General features: G+C 41.2%; 1 protein-coding gene across 2 annotated transcripts in view; it reads left to right on the top strand.

The window, feature by feature from the left end:
* The window catches only part of HDAC9 (histone deacetylase 9), a 686372-nt gene that overhangs the window by 499161 nt on the left and 168711 nt on the right, over nt 1-18500 (top strand). The window contains exons 14-15 of one of the 2 annotated variants that reach the window (XM_043541099.1): nt 3672-3849; nt 9064-9197. In XM_043541099.1, the coding sequence (XP_043397034.1) occupies nt 3672-3849; nt 9064-9197 (312 nt within the window). Of the gene's footprint in view, nt 1-3671; nt 3850-9063; nt 14553-18500 lie in introns of those variants that run through there. The other variant, XM_037890577.2, reaches the window with a different exon arrangement.

Here is an 18500-nt window from a genome sequence, read left to right as displayed (position 1 = left end):
GAGGTACTCAAATCTGTAGACTAAAACTATCATGATAAATTGAACAGATAAAATAGTACAGAAACTACATAACTGTTTAGAAAAAGGGCAAGTAGACTGGTAGGGTTCCACGTGAAGAAACAACAACCTTCCAGAAGAGCATGAATGCACCTATTTTTTACTAGGCGCAGAACAAAATAATCAACGGAGCAGAAGAAATTACTGCAGGTGGTACTAAACCTTATATCAGCTTTACAGTGAACAGAAGGAACCCCTGATCTCATATTGAAAATTATAACTTCCTGACAACAACAAAATTGACTTACCTTGCTAAACATCCGGTAGCGACTCTCAGACCCATTGGAAACAAAGGAAATAGCTCTCATTAAATTCCATAGTCTATACAAAGCATTAGGTTGATGGATATGAATCACATTTGTTTATAACCTTCCTAGGAAAAAAATACATAAGCCCCTACAGGGAGCACTCACATCAAGTCTAAACTGAGATCGATTCCCTACAAGCAACGCTTATTATGGTAATACTGGAAGAACAACAAGAATTTAACTTACATACCTCCAAAAGACCCATCTCCTTTTTAGATACGGCTTTGAAAATCCTCCTCAAAATAATTACTAAGGGGCTGATCCAATGTCAAGAGAATTTAATGGATATCTTTTCACTGCCTTGGATAGTTGTTGGATCAGGCCCTAATTGCCTAACTCCTCTAATGAACTAATCTCATGCACCTGGAACAAACAGGCTTCATGCAGGGAGGACAAGGCTCAGATAACCTAAGAAATGTTCCAGATATATTCACACAAATCACTAACTACAGATGTGCAGACAGTTCTCTTGTCCTGTCACTGGACACATGGACGTATGTTCGCAATGCTACAGCACAGGGAATCCAAGGATGAATTCATAGTATTGAGTTAAGCATCATCCTTCCAAGTCCAGGTGCACTTTCTGGGAAACCAGATAAGGCTGTTAATTAACCCTGCTACTCTATACATTAGCAATTAAACCCCTAACTAGTGTGATACAGCATTATTCACAGATACAGGGCATAAATATATAGGAGGGGGAATTTCTGAATGCACTGCTATTTATCAAAAAATCAAAGAGCTCACTGGCTGTGCTCTTTAACCTAATTCTGCAATTCAGCCTAAATCTCTGGATCAAAACGAATCAAACCTAAAACAGAAGCAATGATGATAAGAGGACATCCGCTTGGTATCTAAAATCTTGATTCTTAAAGTAAAAGGGGCTTTGTGATATCTTGAAAGAATAATCCACCCCAAAATGAATTCCCATTATACAAATTACTACAAGTTATTTTAACAAATTTTAGAAGATATGCCCAGATTATTAGTTCTAGTGTTAACCTAGCAGTAGAGCAGTGGCTATTAAAATAAATATCCTACCACGATTCCTCTTTCTAAACTGGTTATGTCAAATAGGCTTGTTGCAATTTCTAGATGCTTGTATAGGTTTATGTGGGAACAGAGTTTGGTAGGATAAGAAACCCAGGAATTAGCTCCTCTCTCGGTCTTCAGCAAATTTTATCAGAAACTCTTGCTAAAATATCTGCTAAACAAGTTGTTAGATACAATACACGCAGCTTAATACACGTGTTAAAATCAGTCCTTCTGGCTACAGTTGAAAACAGTACCCTTTATAGATACCATGTAGATCAAACACAAATATAGAGTGCAGTGAGGTCAAAAGTAGTGTAACTATTTAAAAGCACATAAAAAATATTGGATGTCCAATGTCTCTCTCCTCTTGAATTCACATATCCAGGTTCTTAGACTTTGCTCCTGCTTTCTTCCAGGAAACCACAGCTAGATATGAACAGAATAAACTCACTTAGATCGACTCTGCCTCTGTCCTCCACAGATAGAATGTTTCCTGTTTATGCTGCCAATGCACAACTATTCCTTCCCTTCGATGACCACTTCACACAGCTATGGCTACAAAAGACACATTCAATCTGGTATACAACACATATCTTCACTAACCCATAATGCAACTTCAGCAGATGTGTTAAAACAACATACTATTAAGCATTTTTGGCAAGGGGGATTCTTTTGTGTGTCTGGTACCTGTGATATGTTCATGAAGGAGTGGGGTGCAGTGATTTCTTGAGCTATTACCAAGTAACTCTGGGAATTTATAACACCCTATGCCACCACCACTGAAAGAAGAAAAGAAAGAAAAAAAATAGTTCATGACCTAAAACCAAGCAACTTTCTGTAAAAGCTCTTTTTATTTATTTGCATTTTCTTTCTGTGTTGAGTCATTTTATGGCAATAAAACTAGGCAGTTTATCCTCTCTGTGACTCAACATCATCTCACTGAAGTGGTGACTCTGGGTATTAATGTGGGTGAGGGGGCTTTCATGTCTTTTAACTGTTGGTTCCCATTTCATCTCATGTTGAATACTACTCTTTTGAGCATCTGTCCCTTGGAAAAGCTTTAATTCCCTCTCCCACAGGACCACCACTTACACTTCACAGGATCTTGGATTAATTCTATAGCTAGCTAGGGGAAATAGTGTACTCCCGCCTGCTTTTGTGTACAAACTGAACTCTGCTTCCACTCTCTGAACATTGAAAAATACCTTCCATGGCAGGCCAGGCCTTTGGCAAACTGAACTTGCTATTGCACACAGGTCTGCAGCAGTACTAAATGAGCCAATGCATTGATTATATGTTGCTTAGTTCCAAAGAAAATCGGTAAACATAAATGCCTGGAAAAGAAAAATGCAGCATATAGCCCTAAAATGGAAGTCTATATTTCAGTTATTTTTAGAGCTAAATATTTTTGTAAAAATCTCAGTTTTGCACCATCAGTTTTGCATCAGCAATCAGTTGTGGGCCTAAGACTGTGCATAAAAAATTAAGACTAGGGACAAAATTCTGTCTATATTGAAGTCAATGACAAAACTCACATTGACTTCGGTAAGGCTAGAATTTCACCCAAGAGTGCACTGAAAAATTTTGCATTTCCACATTTTTTGACAAACAAAAAAAAAGGGATACATCTACCTTCCCTTATCTTCCCACATCTGTCTACTGTGTGGTACTTCCACTTTCCTCTGATGCATCTGGTACTGTCAGCAACAGGTTACTGGACTATATGGACCTGGCAATTCCTATGTTCCTAAATTTTTCACAAAAATTTCTGTTAAAATGTTACTCATTTTCCAGCCATCTTGATGAAAATTAGATTGAGGCCTTTGTAAAATTTCGCCCACTAGATTCAACACATTTTAAGTGCAAGTGCTCCGAATCCTTCTCTTAGAATGAGGTACTAAAGGAAGATTTTTTTTTCTCCCTCACATAGTCTTATAACAGTACACAGCCTGCTTAATATTATGTTATCAACTTATTAGAAAAGTCTTCAGTCAAATGTTACTCTTTGTGGGTAGAGCTGTTTCTTTCCATCAGTGAGAATTGAGAGATTGCCTGCCATCACATACTATTCAGCAATGCGGGCAGCCCCTCAGTGTCAGTGTGAAAACATCTGTTGAATGGATTTATTGACGAGGTCTTAGGTGGGGTTTTTTTTCACACTGTTTATTACAGCCCTGACCTAATGAACTTAATTTGTTGACATGTTTCTCTCAGTGTCTTACTTGATCCCTTCTCACATTTCTTTCTACTGTGCTGTTTTCTTGGCAACAGCAGATCCTGGAGCATCAACGTATCCACCAGTTGCAAATGTACCAGGCTCAGATGGCTACAGTTGGCATGGCAGGATTAGATAAACATCGGCCTGTTTCCAGGACCCATTCTTCCCCTGCTGCTTCCACATTACCTCATCCAGCAATGGACCGGCCCATCCAGCCTGTCTACATGACTGGTAGGACTCCCTAAGGACCTCTTTTAATAGGCAGAGTAAATGCACTGTTCATTTGGGGTCAACTGATTTAAATGCCTTGAATATCTCCTGTAACAATGCATTCATTTTTAATCTCACCATTACTGAGTTTTATGATGCTTTATTGGCATTAAATCAACCAATGCAGCTGATAAATCACACGGTTAATATTCACACAGTCATAAATTATTATTGTCCACTGGCTCTGGCAGTGTAGCAACAGGTGCATTTTTGGTGTCTTTAAGTCATTTACAATTTTTTTCTTTCATTTCCCCATCCTCTGCCTCTCTTCTTCATGTTCTTTTTGCAAAGAGACCACCAATGCATTGAAAAGAGACCACCAATAAGTGTCAAGGCTGGCATATGATTCTCAACATCTTCATTTGATTCCAGTGGGAATGTCACTCAGTCCTGCAGGGGTACTGCTGTTCACTGTGAAAAACAAAGTCCTGGCAGCACAAATGAGGTGATCAGTCACGGGACAGTGATGTCAGCTACAGGCTTGAAGTCTTTTAACAGTTTTGTGTGAAAGCTATCAATGGAGAGGTTTTGCTGGGCAGTCACCATCTATTCCAGACATTCAATGAGCAGCTCATATGTATATGATCCATAGAAAGACTGAGGGGCCTGAAAGTCTCCAACGATAGGAAGAAAATGCCTTAAACAGAAAGCCTGGTTCCCCAATTGCAGCTAATCAGAAGAAATAGAATCTAGCCTATAGGAATATAGGTCTTGGCCTAAAAATACAGTGTGTGCCTATAAGTGGGAGATAAATCATGCTTTGCTTATTCTGATACGAAGAAAGGGAAAATGACTTATAAATTTGCTTCTCTTAAAATATTATTTCTTAGATTTCTCTCTTGGGTCTTAGCTCCTTAGCATGAGACTGGCAGAGCTACCCTAGCTCTTAAAGTTTATAATTCTTGAGAGCAGGGTAGTGGAATAGAGTGCGAGCCAGACCCCTTAATGGCCACCACTGATCAGCCTGTCAAGTGTAGTCACTGCCCTCCAAATATTTCATTTACTTGACTATGCAGGAAATAAAGTTTACAGAGAGAAATGACACTTGGAGGTGATCCGCATGATATAGAAAAATGTGCCTCAGAGAAAAAATGAAAAAGATGCAAAAGAAAAAACACCTGAAGAAGGTAACCTGTAAACACGAAGGGGAAGAGGGTGAGTGGGTTAATGACTGCAAGACAACATCCTCAGAGAAACGAGATAACAATTTAAGCATTTTTTCCTTCTCCAAAGATATCCTTGGTGTAGGATTCTCACGCTTGGAGAGTAAGAAGCTTGTAGATGTCCCAAAAGAAATGCGTATAAACCTGCAATGAGCAGCAGCAATAAGGCAAATGCCAATAGTGTGAGGAGGGAGTTGTTATTATAGTAATGCTGGGAGTGCTATAAGTGTGATAGGTGATAGTGTTATAGGTGGTGCTGCTAGGCATGGAGTCTGGGATAATACATACACACAAGAGAGCTGAATTCAGGTTGCAGAATCAACCTTAATTTTGGCATTTCCAAACCTTTGAATGCTTGACTTAAAACTGCCATTGGTCTGTGAGATGTGGGAGAGAACGCTATTAGCAAAATCCTGGGATTCAGAATACTGTCATGCAAGCTCTGCAGTATTTAGGCACACGACTGTGAGCTAAAGATGGAGAATGACGGCATTGTCTGATGTATATTCATTTGGTCAGTTTATATCAGACTTCTGACATTTTTTATTTTAGATTGTTATGCTGTTTAATTTATTAGAACCCCTTCTCTTGAGCTTTGCTGAAGGTATTATTGTTCTCAATGACTTTTTATGGCTGCAGCTTCATAGAAAACATTGTTATCAAGATATTTGTTAGCCACAATTTTAGGTGTCCCCCCATTGTTTCAAATGGTATTTAAAAAGTTCTTCCAGATAAGGAATTTTGGAATAGAATGAGATTTATGCAATCCTGACTAGGAGCAACTCACTTTTTCTGACACAAATGAAAGATAGATTTCTTTGGTCCCTTATCTTTCATTGCATGGTTGAGTGAGGTCACCATTCCATTCCGTCACCAAGGGCCAGATGCTAACTTCAGTTACACTGGTGTAAATCCTGAATAACTCTACTGGCCTCAGTGGATTTACACAAAGGCATATGAGATCAGAATCTGGCCCGAGGCATTTCTTCTAGAAAGACAGAGTAACCGTCTTTTGCTAATGATCCACAGCAGCCTGCAATTGAAAACAGTTGTCTCTTCCTCTGTGGGGGTGGGGAGATTGTTGGCTGAATCCTGTTGGGGAAATCCTACAGGCTATTTTTAGCAGTGAGCGCTGCTGCTGCATTGTGGTATTGTACCAAACACATGTGCTTTGTGTCACTGAATTAGTTGCACATCCTAAATCAATTTAGATGCTTTCAGTAAATGAAAATGTGTATTTCAGTCTCTTTTTAAACCAAATAATCCTATTTAGAAGTAAATTATGCACTTGGTGGTGTGAATATCTTACCATTTAAAATTTGGGGGTGGATGTTTCCATCGCAAAATTATAGGAGTGACCCATTACCTCATCCAAACTGAACTGATTTTTTGATTTGGAGAAAATAACTCAATTACCATAAAATTATATTTTTGTTTTATTCTGTATTAGGGAACATGCTAATGGAACATTATTGCCACCTCTAAAAATGTAATGTTTGCATGGTTATCTGCATTGCTAGGCATCATCAACCCAATAGCCTCAAAATTGTCAAAGCCACATATGTCTATATAATTTCCAAAAAAGTTACTATTACACAGCACCTTTTAATTTATTTTAATAGTATTTTTATTTCTGTTGATTAGAACTGGGGTTACTCTGGGAGACCCTCTTGGGAACTAGCATAATCAGGACAAATCCCAGGGGGAGGGAGGGATACGTTTTATATGCCCTGATCCTGTAAAGACTTTGCAGATGCTTAACTTTAGCAGAACCACTGTGAGCAGAACCACTGAAATCAATGGGACTTAGGCACCTAACTTGCTTCGGTGATTTTTAAAAATCTCATTAGGTACCTACTTGCATCTTTAGGTGTCTAAATACCTTTTGAAAATCTGGCCATAGTACTTACCAGAGACATATGGTTTTAGTTAGTTTGAAAAAAATTGTGCTTTATTTAACCAAGTAATGCCCACTGGGCTGTACACTGAGCATAAAAAATAAAGCTATATGGGCACAGAAGAGAGATGCATAGCATGTGAGTATGCAACTACATGAGTGTGCATTTGTTGATTCTGAGAATTTAAAAGCCCCGATGACGAAGCAGGAAAGCTTGTTAACTGTGAAATGCAAATAGTTGTAGAGAAAGGAAATTCTAAACTGTATCGGCAATGCCAGCAGAGCTTTTAAGCCATATTAGATGATTACCTCCAGATTTTGTTTTTTCCTTTTTTTTCCTTTAAAAGAAAACAAACCAGGTAAGTCAATGCAAAAAATTAGCATTAACGCACTTTTAAGTTTGTTAGATCAAGGATGCTCAATCAACATGAACTTTGCTATGTTGCATATAGGTCGTTTTTCTTGCTCCTGTTATATGTAAACTTTACTAGCGTATTATCATTTTGTAGTGCAATCCTACATTCATACCCACTGAAGTGAATAGAAGATCTTCCAGCACAGGATCAGGTTTAAAGTGCACAGGATTGGTAATACAGAAGAATTAAGGTATCAGAAGCACCATAATTTGGAATGCTCTACCTTTTAAATACAACCTTAACTTTGCATTGCCCATAGTGCAAACAGGCCCCGATTCAGCAAACCACTTAAGCTTGTGCTTAATTTACACGTGCTGAATGATGTGTTTGAGTGCTTTGTTGAATCTGAACTTTAATTTTATATTTTCCTCCCTGGCTGACTGTTCAGAAACAGCAGGCTAATACTATTTTACCAGAAATGTGTTGGCATCCTCAGTGATCACAGAATATCAGGGTTTGGAAGGGACCTCAGGAGGTCACCTAGTCCAACCCCCTGCTCAAAACAGGACCGATCCCCAATTTTTGTCTCAGATCCCTAAATAGCCCCCTCAAGGATTGAACTCACAACCCTGGGTTTAGCAGGCCAATGCTCAAACCACCTAGCTATCCCTCCCCTGATGTTGGTGCATAAGAGGGAGGTTTTAAGCCTTGAATTGTGTAATTTACCGAAGTTGTTAATTTCAGTCCCATCCAAATGCAAGGGGGAAAAAATCCAAAGTTTTTCCAAATGAAAAAGATCCAAAGTGGTTAGGAACATATTTTTTATTTCAGTCATTTCTGAGGGAAATACAAACACCAGAGTTAAAATAAATAAATAAAAATGACTTGTCAGTGTCTTAGACTTGGTTTTAAATCATGCCTTGAAATGAAAGGCTAGCACTGAGCCCAATGACCAAAATACCCTAAAAGCTTCTTGCTCCCAAGATACAACTAAAATTGACATGACACTGAGAGTTGTTTGGTACTAAATTGTTCTGGCCTTGGATGTATGAGTAAACCAAATTCAAAGGGAGCCTTGCATTTGGACCTGACAGCAAAATTTGGTCATAAATTCATGCAGGGTATAACTCTTTTCTTTGATGAAAGAAGGGTTTTGGCTCCAGCTGCTGTGTTTGTACCACTCACTTAAATGTCATACACAGCATGTTTAAAATCTACATTTTATTTTCTATTATTTTCAACACATTGAATCAAACTTTTAGGAGCTGTGTGAGTGATTTCCCCATAATCTGCAATAAATATATGCCCTTCCCATGCCACAAAAAATACCAATTGAATAAACTGTAAATAAATGATTCAGTAATTCAATTGAATTATGCTACCTACTCAAAACTGTTCACAAGGTACTTTTCAATATAATTCTTTGCAGATTACGTGGTCTGGTAGCATTATTTCTCAGTGATTCTACTTTTATCTTCTATGCTGGGACACGACATTCTGTGTGTGTACAGTGTCTAGCACAATGGGAGCGTGGTCCATGACTGGGGACCTAGGTACTGTCATAATAATTAATATGCACATTTGGGATCCATATTTTGATATGCCCAAAGTTAAGGGATGTTCAGATCTGGGAATTTGGTTTTGGTCAATTTGGGTATTAAATAAAATCTGTTCATGATGGAAGCACTATGTATAGAATATTATAACTTGTATTTCAGTTTTACTTCTATTTTCTTGTTGTATTGTCTTTATGCTGAAGGTGTTGTCTATGACAGTCTAATGCTGAAGCACCAATGCATGTGTGGCAACTACACCAACCATCCCGAGCATGCTGGAAGAATACAAAGCATCTGGTCGAGGCTGCAAGAAACTGGGTTGCTAAACAAGTGCGAGGTAATAAAGACCAGGTAGCTTCAAACGGCAAAATAATAAATCCTAAATCTCTGTCACTTCTGTAATAATAGAATACATTGTCTCTATAATGATTGGTTGACATTACTAAAATATTGCACATTCTGATGCCTCCTTTCCTCTCCTAAAATGGGATCTGCACACTGACATTAATTTTTCCACCTGTAGTTGTGTAAATTTCTTCTACTTGTAATACCATAACATGAAATCTAGACTTCAGCGGTGTTCTCCACCTGGGGATACAGAGAGAGAGATAATGTAAAGGATGGAAGGGATGGATGGATGGATGGATAGATAGATAGCGATCAAAAGGGAGTTACAATCTTTCCAATAGGATCATTGTTTCTTCAGACAGCTAACAATTTCACTTTTGTAACAGCATAAGAACATTTGTGTTATTTATTAATCATCTCCATTGTCTTCATAATTGCATGCTTCACCTTGTCATGTTTCTGCATATAAAACTTGCTTTTATAGGCTTTTCTTATTGTCCCAGGAGTGAGATGGACATTGGGTCAGAAAATCAAGACACTTGAAGCCCAATTCTCCAGACAATATCTGGGCAACTTTGGCATTTAATGTATTTATATTTTAATTTCCTTTACATTTACAACATTGTTCAATATAAGAGAAGCTAAGCTCTGGAACAGGCTTCCAACAGAGGTTGTGGAATCCTTATTATAGGAGATTTTTAAGAACAGGTTGAACAAACATCTGTCAGGGATGATCTAGGTTTACTTGGTTCTGTTTCCACACAGGGGTTGGGCTAGATGACATCTCAAGGTCCCTTCCAGCCCTACATTACTATGATTTTATGATTGTGTATTAGTGCATAATAAGTTAATTAAAAGTGGACTGAAAACAGCCTACAGTCATCATTTTGCAAATCCTGGAAACACGCACAAGGGGCTCAATCTTGAAAGGCATTTTAATGCCTCTTGAGAGGTGCTGAACATGCTCACATCTTATTGAAGTCCCTGGGAGTTGTGGGTGCTCACTGATTCTCAGGAGCAGGCCCTAGCGGAGCTCAGTGCACACTACTCCCATAAGTAAAGTTAGCAGGTGCTTACGTTTTGCAGGATCAAGTCATTTCCTCGGCTCACATACTCTGTTTTGCACATTACAATTGTGTTGTTTACTAATATTTTTGCAAATCCACATGAACTAGCACTGTAGGTCACTTCTTCAGGAAACACTAACTATTCACAGAGATTTTTTGCTCTGTAGAGAACCGAGCACATAGAACTATGAAGTAACAAGCACTGTAATGGATTTGTTATATACACTAATTTAACAAAATGGCAACACTCTAACAGGCTGTTTTTTTCATTTGCTGTCATTTTTTTAATGTTTTAGTAGGCCGTGACTCAGCAAGGTCCTCAAGCACATGTGTAACTTCTAGCAGGAGTTGTTCCATCGATTACAATGGGTCATGAACACATGCTTAGTTAAGTGCTTTGCTACATTTGAGGCCTAATTACTTTGCTGACTCAGGATCATAGTGAACACAAAAGAACATAAGTAAGATGCAGTGTGGATTTTCGTTACATAATCTCTGCAGTAAAGAAGCTGACATTACTAATCAGTAAACCGTCGAATCTTGGAAAGGCAGCACCTATAATGTGGTATAAATTGATTCTTAGGTATAAGTGTCACATGCCTGAGGTACATTATAGTTCTGTAGTCCAGTAGTTTTCTGGAACCCATGAAGGTCCAACGGCATATCTCATTACAACAGCATATCATGGAGTCTGCTTTTACTCTTCATATTACAGATGTACCTAAACTGAAACCCTGAATCCTGACACTCCCAGTCTTTGGGAAAGTTGGATTTATGTAAGCGGGGGAATAGTCCCGCTATTGTGGGGAACTGCACTACCCCGGTGAACTGGGCTAGCGAAAGGATCTGAGTCCTCGCTCCCACTTCCTTTATCCAGTGGCCTCCCTGCCTTTGAGGACTCCCCTTCCACTCTCCTGTCTGGCAGAGTCCTCGTAACCTCGACAAGGCTGGGCCCAGGATTCCTGGGGGGCTCGACCCCCAACTCTGCTGCAGTCACCTAGGACAGGGGCTAGGGTGTCCCCACTCCAGGGTACTCTCTGCACTGGGCACTTCTCTGACCCACTGATTATTACAAACAATTTGAAGCAAACGCACGTTATTTAATCAACAATTAATTTTAAAAAGAATAAGGGGAAATGGGAAAGGCTAAAGGAAACACATCAACCTGCTCTGTGGCAGGGAACATCACAAACAGTGTCTCTGGAATGTCAGGGCAGTTCACAGTCTGTTCCTTGTAAGTCCCAGGCCTTCTTCTCAGGCCCTGGCTGTGCTGCAGGGATGCTGCGGGTTGGACACTCGCTCTGGTGGTGGCCACAGGCTCTAGGTGGCAGGGCCCTTCTTCCCAGCGTTGTCCCTGCCCTGTCAGGGTTACCAATCCCCCTTCAAGTCTGGCCTGCAGAGCCTCCTGGCTGAGGTGTCTCCCTGTGTTGGGCCCACTGCCCAGGGTCCCCCCTCGCTCTCCACAGCTGCTCACGACACCCGGCTCCGGACTGCTGCAATCCCAGCTCCAGCTCCACTCTGTCTTAGCTACAGCTCCATTCTGCCGCAGCACGGCTGCTGCTCTGCCTCCAGCTCCCTGGGCTGCTTCTCTGGCCCCTCTGGCTCTGGTTGCTGCAGCTCTTCTCCCAGGACAGGTCTGCTCTGCAGGCTGCTTCTGTGACTCTGCTCCCAGCACTGACCTGCTTCATGGGCTGCTTTTCTGGCCCCTCTGGCTCTGGTTGCTGCAGCTCTGCTCCCAGGGCAAGTCTGCTCTCTCTGGGCTGTGCCTCTGACTGTGGGGCTTCAGCTCTGCTCCCAGGACAGGGTCTGCTCTCTCTGGGCTGCTTTTCTGGTCCCTCTGGATCTAGCACAGCTCTGCTCCCCCGCTCAGCTTGGGCCCCTGCTTTCTCCTTAGCTCAGCCCCACTCTGTCTGACCCAGGCAAATCCAGCTCACACGGAGGACGGGACCTCCCTGGCCTCCTGACTCCCTGATTAGCCTGCCCGCCCTGTCATTCAGCCTGACCTGGAGCATTGGCCTTTCCATACTGTTTCTGGGGACTGGCAGTCTCAGGGTCCTGAATCCCCATGGACCCTTCCCCTTTGAGTACTGGGAGTTAGCAACTAAAACACCCCCACTGAATGTTAGTAAGGGGGCAACAGTCCCTTTACATTTGGATAGAAATGTTATGAGTGGCCCCCTATCTACCTTTGTGATGAGCCAATCCCAAACCTTGGATCTGAACACTTCTAAAACTTTGGGAAATTTGGATCTGGAACTTTGTGGTTCAGACCCATACTGGAAAATGTACAGAATAATGCAACTGGCATGTTAACAGGTTACGTGAAGCTGCAACAAGCAGCGTGTAAAAAATAATCAGAGAGACATCTAAAAGAAAAAAGCCTTATTGTTTACAAACACTATCAAAGCAGCTGCCATAATAGTTGTCTGGTCATGGGTGGTCTGCATGGTTTCCTTTCTTTTGTATACACTGTTATGTAAATCATTAAGGGCCAGATTCAGATGCCCTTACTCTGATCTTATAGCACTTTACTTCACAAATCATCCCACTGATTAGTACTCAATGTTAGCAAGGGTGATATAATGGGACCCCAAACATTTTATAGGTCTGAATACAATTAAAGGTAAAAAAAATGTTATGTTTTTGTTATGTGTAATATTAGGCGAAAATAACCTTTTTCATATTAAATATTTAAGATTTCCCCCTACAATTTAGTTATTTTAGAAATTAAAATGTAGCCTTTCAGATCTTGTAGGATCTTGTAAGTTTGCAGGAGCTTTGAGGAAACAAAGCACTTTAACTCAAGCTGCATTCAACTAATTTGGTCCCCCTATGTGTTTCAAAAAAAGCATTTTGTGAAAGCTTACTTACGTTTTACAAATGACATTTCATAGCTTGTTGTATATTCATGTTTAATTATTTGAAGGAAAATGGCTTCTTTGTTGAAACTATTCAGAAATTACTATTTTAATGGTTCCAGTGTAAAAATAGCCTTTTCATCCAATAAAGTGAAATCTGAGGGGATATAAATTTGAGGCGCTTTGATAGGGAGATGAAGGGAAGTGCACATTGCAGGTGTTTGTCTTGAACTTGTTCTCTGGCTAAAGAGAGGATTTCATTTGACAGTCCAGTCTGTCTTTTACTTTTCATGAACTCTAAGGCCCAGTTTCAGCAAAGCATCTTAAGGACATACTTAACATTAAGCATATGTCTAACCTTATTTAACAAACCATTTGCAGCATTGGGCTACCCGTAGACATTTTAGCTGTTCATATAAAGATTTGCAAAAAAAAATGTATTGAATGGAGCAGGTGTTTGTTTGTTTTTTACTCCTTCCCCTTTGCTTTTACTCCAAAATGCCTGGATCATTTCCCCATCAACTTAAAGAAAAGTAAGAATTCCCATTCAGCCCATGACCAAACCATGAAAATTTTAGTTTGAATGGTGAGTTTTAGAAAGTTATTAGTGACTGAAAACAGAGGGTTAGAATGGAATAATTTATACAGCATTTGCAATACTGGGGACTTTAATTTGTGTGTAAAACATTGACATATTTTCATGTAAGATGAGCTGTTGCTTGTGCATTTATTGATGCACCTACTCTGCCTGACAAAGGTCTATGGACATAGGATAACTGAGTAAGTGTCATGTGATACATCAGAACTGAGCAACTGAAAGTTGCAGAGTGCTACCTAGCTGCTAGATTGGACTTTGCAATGTATCCTAAGTAAGGAGTGTTTTGATAATTGGGCCTACAGATTTACCCTAATTATTAGCTCAACTATGAGAAGTGACTGAAAGTTTATAAAATGACACAATAGCCTATAGCAATAAATGTTGATGGGAAAATGTGCAAATGGGAGACAAAAAGACTGAATTAGTCTTTCTCCCTTTTGGGATCTCAAAAGAAAAGACTTGGGGGGGGCGAAATGAAGAAGTTGTCTGCCAGCAACTACTGCAGCAAGTTTCAACATCATGGCTGCCACCTGCACTATCTCGTGGGACACTGGGATCTTCTTTAACACTGCTGGGCCTCTGTCATTCTGATCCTGAAAGATGGCCTGACCAGGCTGGGCCAGAGAGGGGAAACCAGAAGACATCATCACCTCCACCGGCTTTGGCTAAACCTGAACCACACCTGGGATGTGAAACTTTGTCATTGCCGCGCTTCATGTGTCGTTTTTCTTCCCCACTGTGAACCTAGGTCCCCATGTATTCACATACTACACACTACAGCAAGGATATTTATACAGAATATGCCCTGTGAGGTATCATTTGAAAACTAATAACACACTGGTCAGTAATATCATTATAAAATGAATGTAACCACATCATATGTAAAGTTATGAATGGTCTCTGTGTAATGTTAGTAGAACATCTTTAAAACCAGACGGCTTAACCCAGGTAAAAGTGATAAACAGGTTTGTCATAAACAAAGGAATGTGGGTTGACCTCAGTTCATATATTAGCAAAAACAAAGCCATCAAGCTAAATGAGCAGGGGTTATCCTGAAACTGTACCCGAGAGACAGAGAATGAACGTGGCTCCTGCATCCCAGAGAGACACAGGAGACTGACTCACCAGGAGACCTTCCTGACTTTTAGGACAAAGACAATTCCTTTGGAACATAAGGGTCAAAGAGAGGCTCCATCTTTATCTGACACCTGAGGAGACAAAGAAACCTAGTGCTTTGTGGTCCCTGTGTTGGGTCCTGGCCAGAGCATCTGGTCAGCCATGTTAAGTTAGGTCTTAGTCATTAGAAAGTGTATTTTTACTTTTGTTCATTTGTTCACCCATTCTAGCTTCAATCCCTTCTATTTGGTATCACTTAACCTATGTTAATAAACTTGCTTTATTTTTACTATAATCCAGCTCAGTGCCCTGTTTGAATTGAAGAGATTGTTCACTCCAGTTAAAATGATAAACTGCACTTTTATCTCTTTTAAGGCTCAATGAACCTTACTACTTCTCTGAGTGTTCCAGGAGAGGGCTCAAGACTTCCGGGCAGATGGAAATTTGGGAGTTGAAGTGTACAGCAAGTAGTCACCGAGGCTGCTGGAGGCCAGGGTAGGGCTGTTGTATTGTAGGCAGCCAGCTGGGGTCAGAGTGCTGAATCAGTGTTGCACAGCACACACAGAGACACAGGGAACTATATGCTTGTCTGCTGGCTGCTGCGTACAGGCTGTGAGCACAGCAGCAGAGCATTTAAGGCACCTGGGTTTACAGAGCAGGCGGTTCCACAACCTCTCACTGGTCTGGGTTGCACCCCAAAATATTACACCCACCTTATTTGTTCTCTTTTCATTCCTTCTCCATTTGTCTTCTGCCTAGTAAGAGTCTGACTCAGTCAGACAAGACTGTATATATTGCAACACTGCTGTAAGCCTGCAATCAAAGAGGCAGTTAAAAGCAATTCCCTAAACAGCCTGATGTTGGCACAAATTTGCTAATTTTCAGAGTGACTAATACAACTGTGTGCCATGCACGTGTTTATTCCAGCAGCGAGGTTGCAAGTGAATATCAACACAAGAGACAGAAGCTGCATCTTTTATCTTTGCTATTCTTTTCTTTCGCCTTTTGTGTGTGTTTGTCTTGTTTTGTCTTCTAGGAAATAGGTTTGGATTTTAACAACTCCAACCCATCTCAACTAACTTTTTCTCTTTTTCCCCAAAGGACAATTACTACCATCTAAGAGGCTGTCAGACTAGGGTTATTTCCTTCCAAAGACTCTAAAAAGTTAAGGAGATTTTTAATAGTGTACTTGCCACGGCGCTAAGCAGACTAAGAGCTCTACACACCAAACCCCGAACCTTATTTAAAACTATTTAAAGTTGGACAGTGCAAGGGTCATGTTGACACCTTTAACTCTTTGTCCCCATATAGTCCATCAAAATTAATACCATCAGGGCAGTGCAGAATTGTGCTGCCTCAGGAGCCAGAACAGTGACTGAATTGTGGCTCACAAATAACAGTCTGATTACTGCCTCCCACTTGCTCCAGTGTGGGGAATAAGTTGTACCAACTCTTTTGCTGGCACAGAAGAGTACATCCCCAAATGTACTGGCTCAGCTACACTGGCTGGCACATGGGGGGAAGAGAGCAGAGACAAGGCTGCAGCTATTCCCCCCCTCCCTAGCATGAGATGGGAAGTAGCGACCCAGCCATAGGTGGCACATACCTCTTGTGTTTTGGGGAGGCTGGCACGAGTGCTGGAAGCTCCCTAAAAGTGGGAGGGCCACCGGTGCCTGGACTGTGGCCCCGCCCCCCTCTCTAGCCCAGGGCCTTGCCCTCTCTTGGCCTCCTCCCCCGAGGCACCACCCCCACTTTGCCCTGAGGACCCTCTCCCTCCTCCCCCAAGGCCCCCCTGCCTGCTCCTCCCTCCCCTGAGCCCCCCCACTCCTCTCCTCCCCTCCCCCGAGGCCTCCCCACCCACTGCTTGCTCCTCTCTCCCCCATCCTGCCTTAAGGTTGAGCAATGGGGGAGAGGCGGTGGAAAGGTGCAGCCTGGAAAGGGAGGGCCTCAGGGGAAGAGACAGAGTGGGGGCAGGAAGAGGCAGAGCAAGGGCGAGGCCTCAGCGGGAAGAGGTGCAGTGCGGATGGGGCCATGAGGGAAGAGACTGAGCAGGAGAGGGACCTCGGGGCGGAACCCCGGTCTGGGTGCCGGTGGTTCGCATGCACTTCTCAGGAGCTTCCGGCAGTGGCACTCCAAAGGCAGCAGGACTGCACACCTCCAAAGGGAGTTTGCCACATCTGGCATTTCTTGCCCCATTTAGGGAGGCTTAGCCTCCTCACACCTCTTATACACGCTGCCCATGGACCCGGTCCTGGCTGCTCTCTCAGCTCACAATGTGACCTGCAGTGCTTTCACAGGGGATTAAGGAGATGTTTTATGCTGTCGAGGTCGGTACTACTGCCTTACTACATGGCTGCATTGGCCAGTTCATGAGCTTTAACTTTCTGGGGGAGGAGAAGAAGTTTTGTTAAAGAAGTCTGAGACTCCTGGATTATTTTTATTATTGAACTTTGAAATAAAGATTCCTTCTTCATAATCTCACTTTAACTCTAAAGGAGACACAAAAGGCAAGGGTGCAGGTAGGAGAGTGATAGGGCATCAGGAGGGAAAGCTGTATGGGCACTTTAAAAACATTATTTTTTAATGATAAACACATTCACATTAGATACTGAAAGACCAGGAAAGACGAAGGTATGTACAGAGCAACAAGAACATGTCTTTGTGTGCATTTGTTTTTAAGAGAAAGATACGCACATATGAGAGCGAGAGAGAGAGACCCTGATCTGCTAACTGGGCAACAGGTCATTTTAGTGTGTGTGTTTTAAGGACCTGAGAGAGAATTTAACCACTGTGAAAAATCCCAAGAAAGATGATAAAACTATGAATACCATTAGTTTGTTTGTTTGTTTATTTGTATGTTTGCAGACTAGAGAACCTAGTGGAATTTTAGAGGAAGCAGATCCCTCCATGTCGCTGTGATGAAGGAACTGCTTATACTGAGAGACTTGAGTGATAAATATTGTTTAATCCATGTTATCAATTATTTTTAGTTTAATACAATGGAGAAGATGTAGGCCCCTCCAATTCTGGCAGGTATAGCTGGCTGATTCTAGGGTGGACATTTCCCATTACCCAACTTCAATATTCTACTCCCTTGACATATGCATACCTCCAAGCTGATGTCAGTGAGGGAACCAGCCATGATGGGGAAGCAGAATATTGTGGAGTTCAGAGAAGAGAAGTTTGCCCTTGCTGTGGATCTACCCCAAAATGAGCCCTTTCAAGTTCTCCATAATACAAAACCAATGCAATCCATCTGTTCTGCTACATTATTGCTAATTCCTTAACAAAAGTGTACTTTATCATGATTTTATGTCTTTTACTGTATTTTACTAAAGGTTGAGATACCTTCAGGGCCAATCAGAACTAATTAAGATATTACATTGGCCATATTTCAGACCTTGAAAGTATTAGGGGACACAGATAAAGCAGTTCACATCTCTCTGTTTATCCCCCAACAAATAAATTATATTTGTGTATACTTAAAGATACAGAAATGCCTATATTATGCTGTCTGACATCTTGTGGCCTATGCGGACTTAAAACAGGAACTTTGCACCATTGGAAAAACTGAGACTCCAAATTTTATAATGGGGTTACAGCATTTACTTATATAACCCTGGTAGGTCTTGACATATTGGATCTCAAAAACT

Source organism: Chelonia mydas, chromosome 2, assembly GCF_015237465.2.
Source record: "Chelonia mydas isolate rCheMyd1 chromosome 2, rCheMyd1.pri.v2, whole genome shotgun sequence".
In the NCBI taxonomy this organism is placed as follows: Eukaryota; Metazoa; Chordata; order Testudines; family Cheloniidae; genus Chelonia; species Chelonia mydas.
Note: the sequence above shows the minus strand (reverse complement) of the source record. Positions and strands in the feature narration are given on the sequence as shown.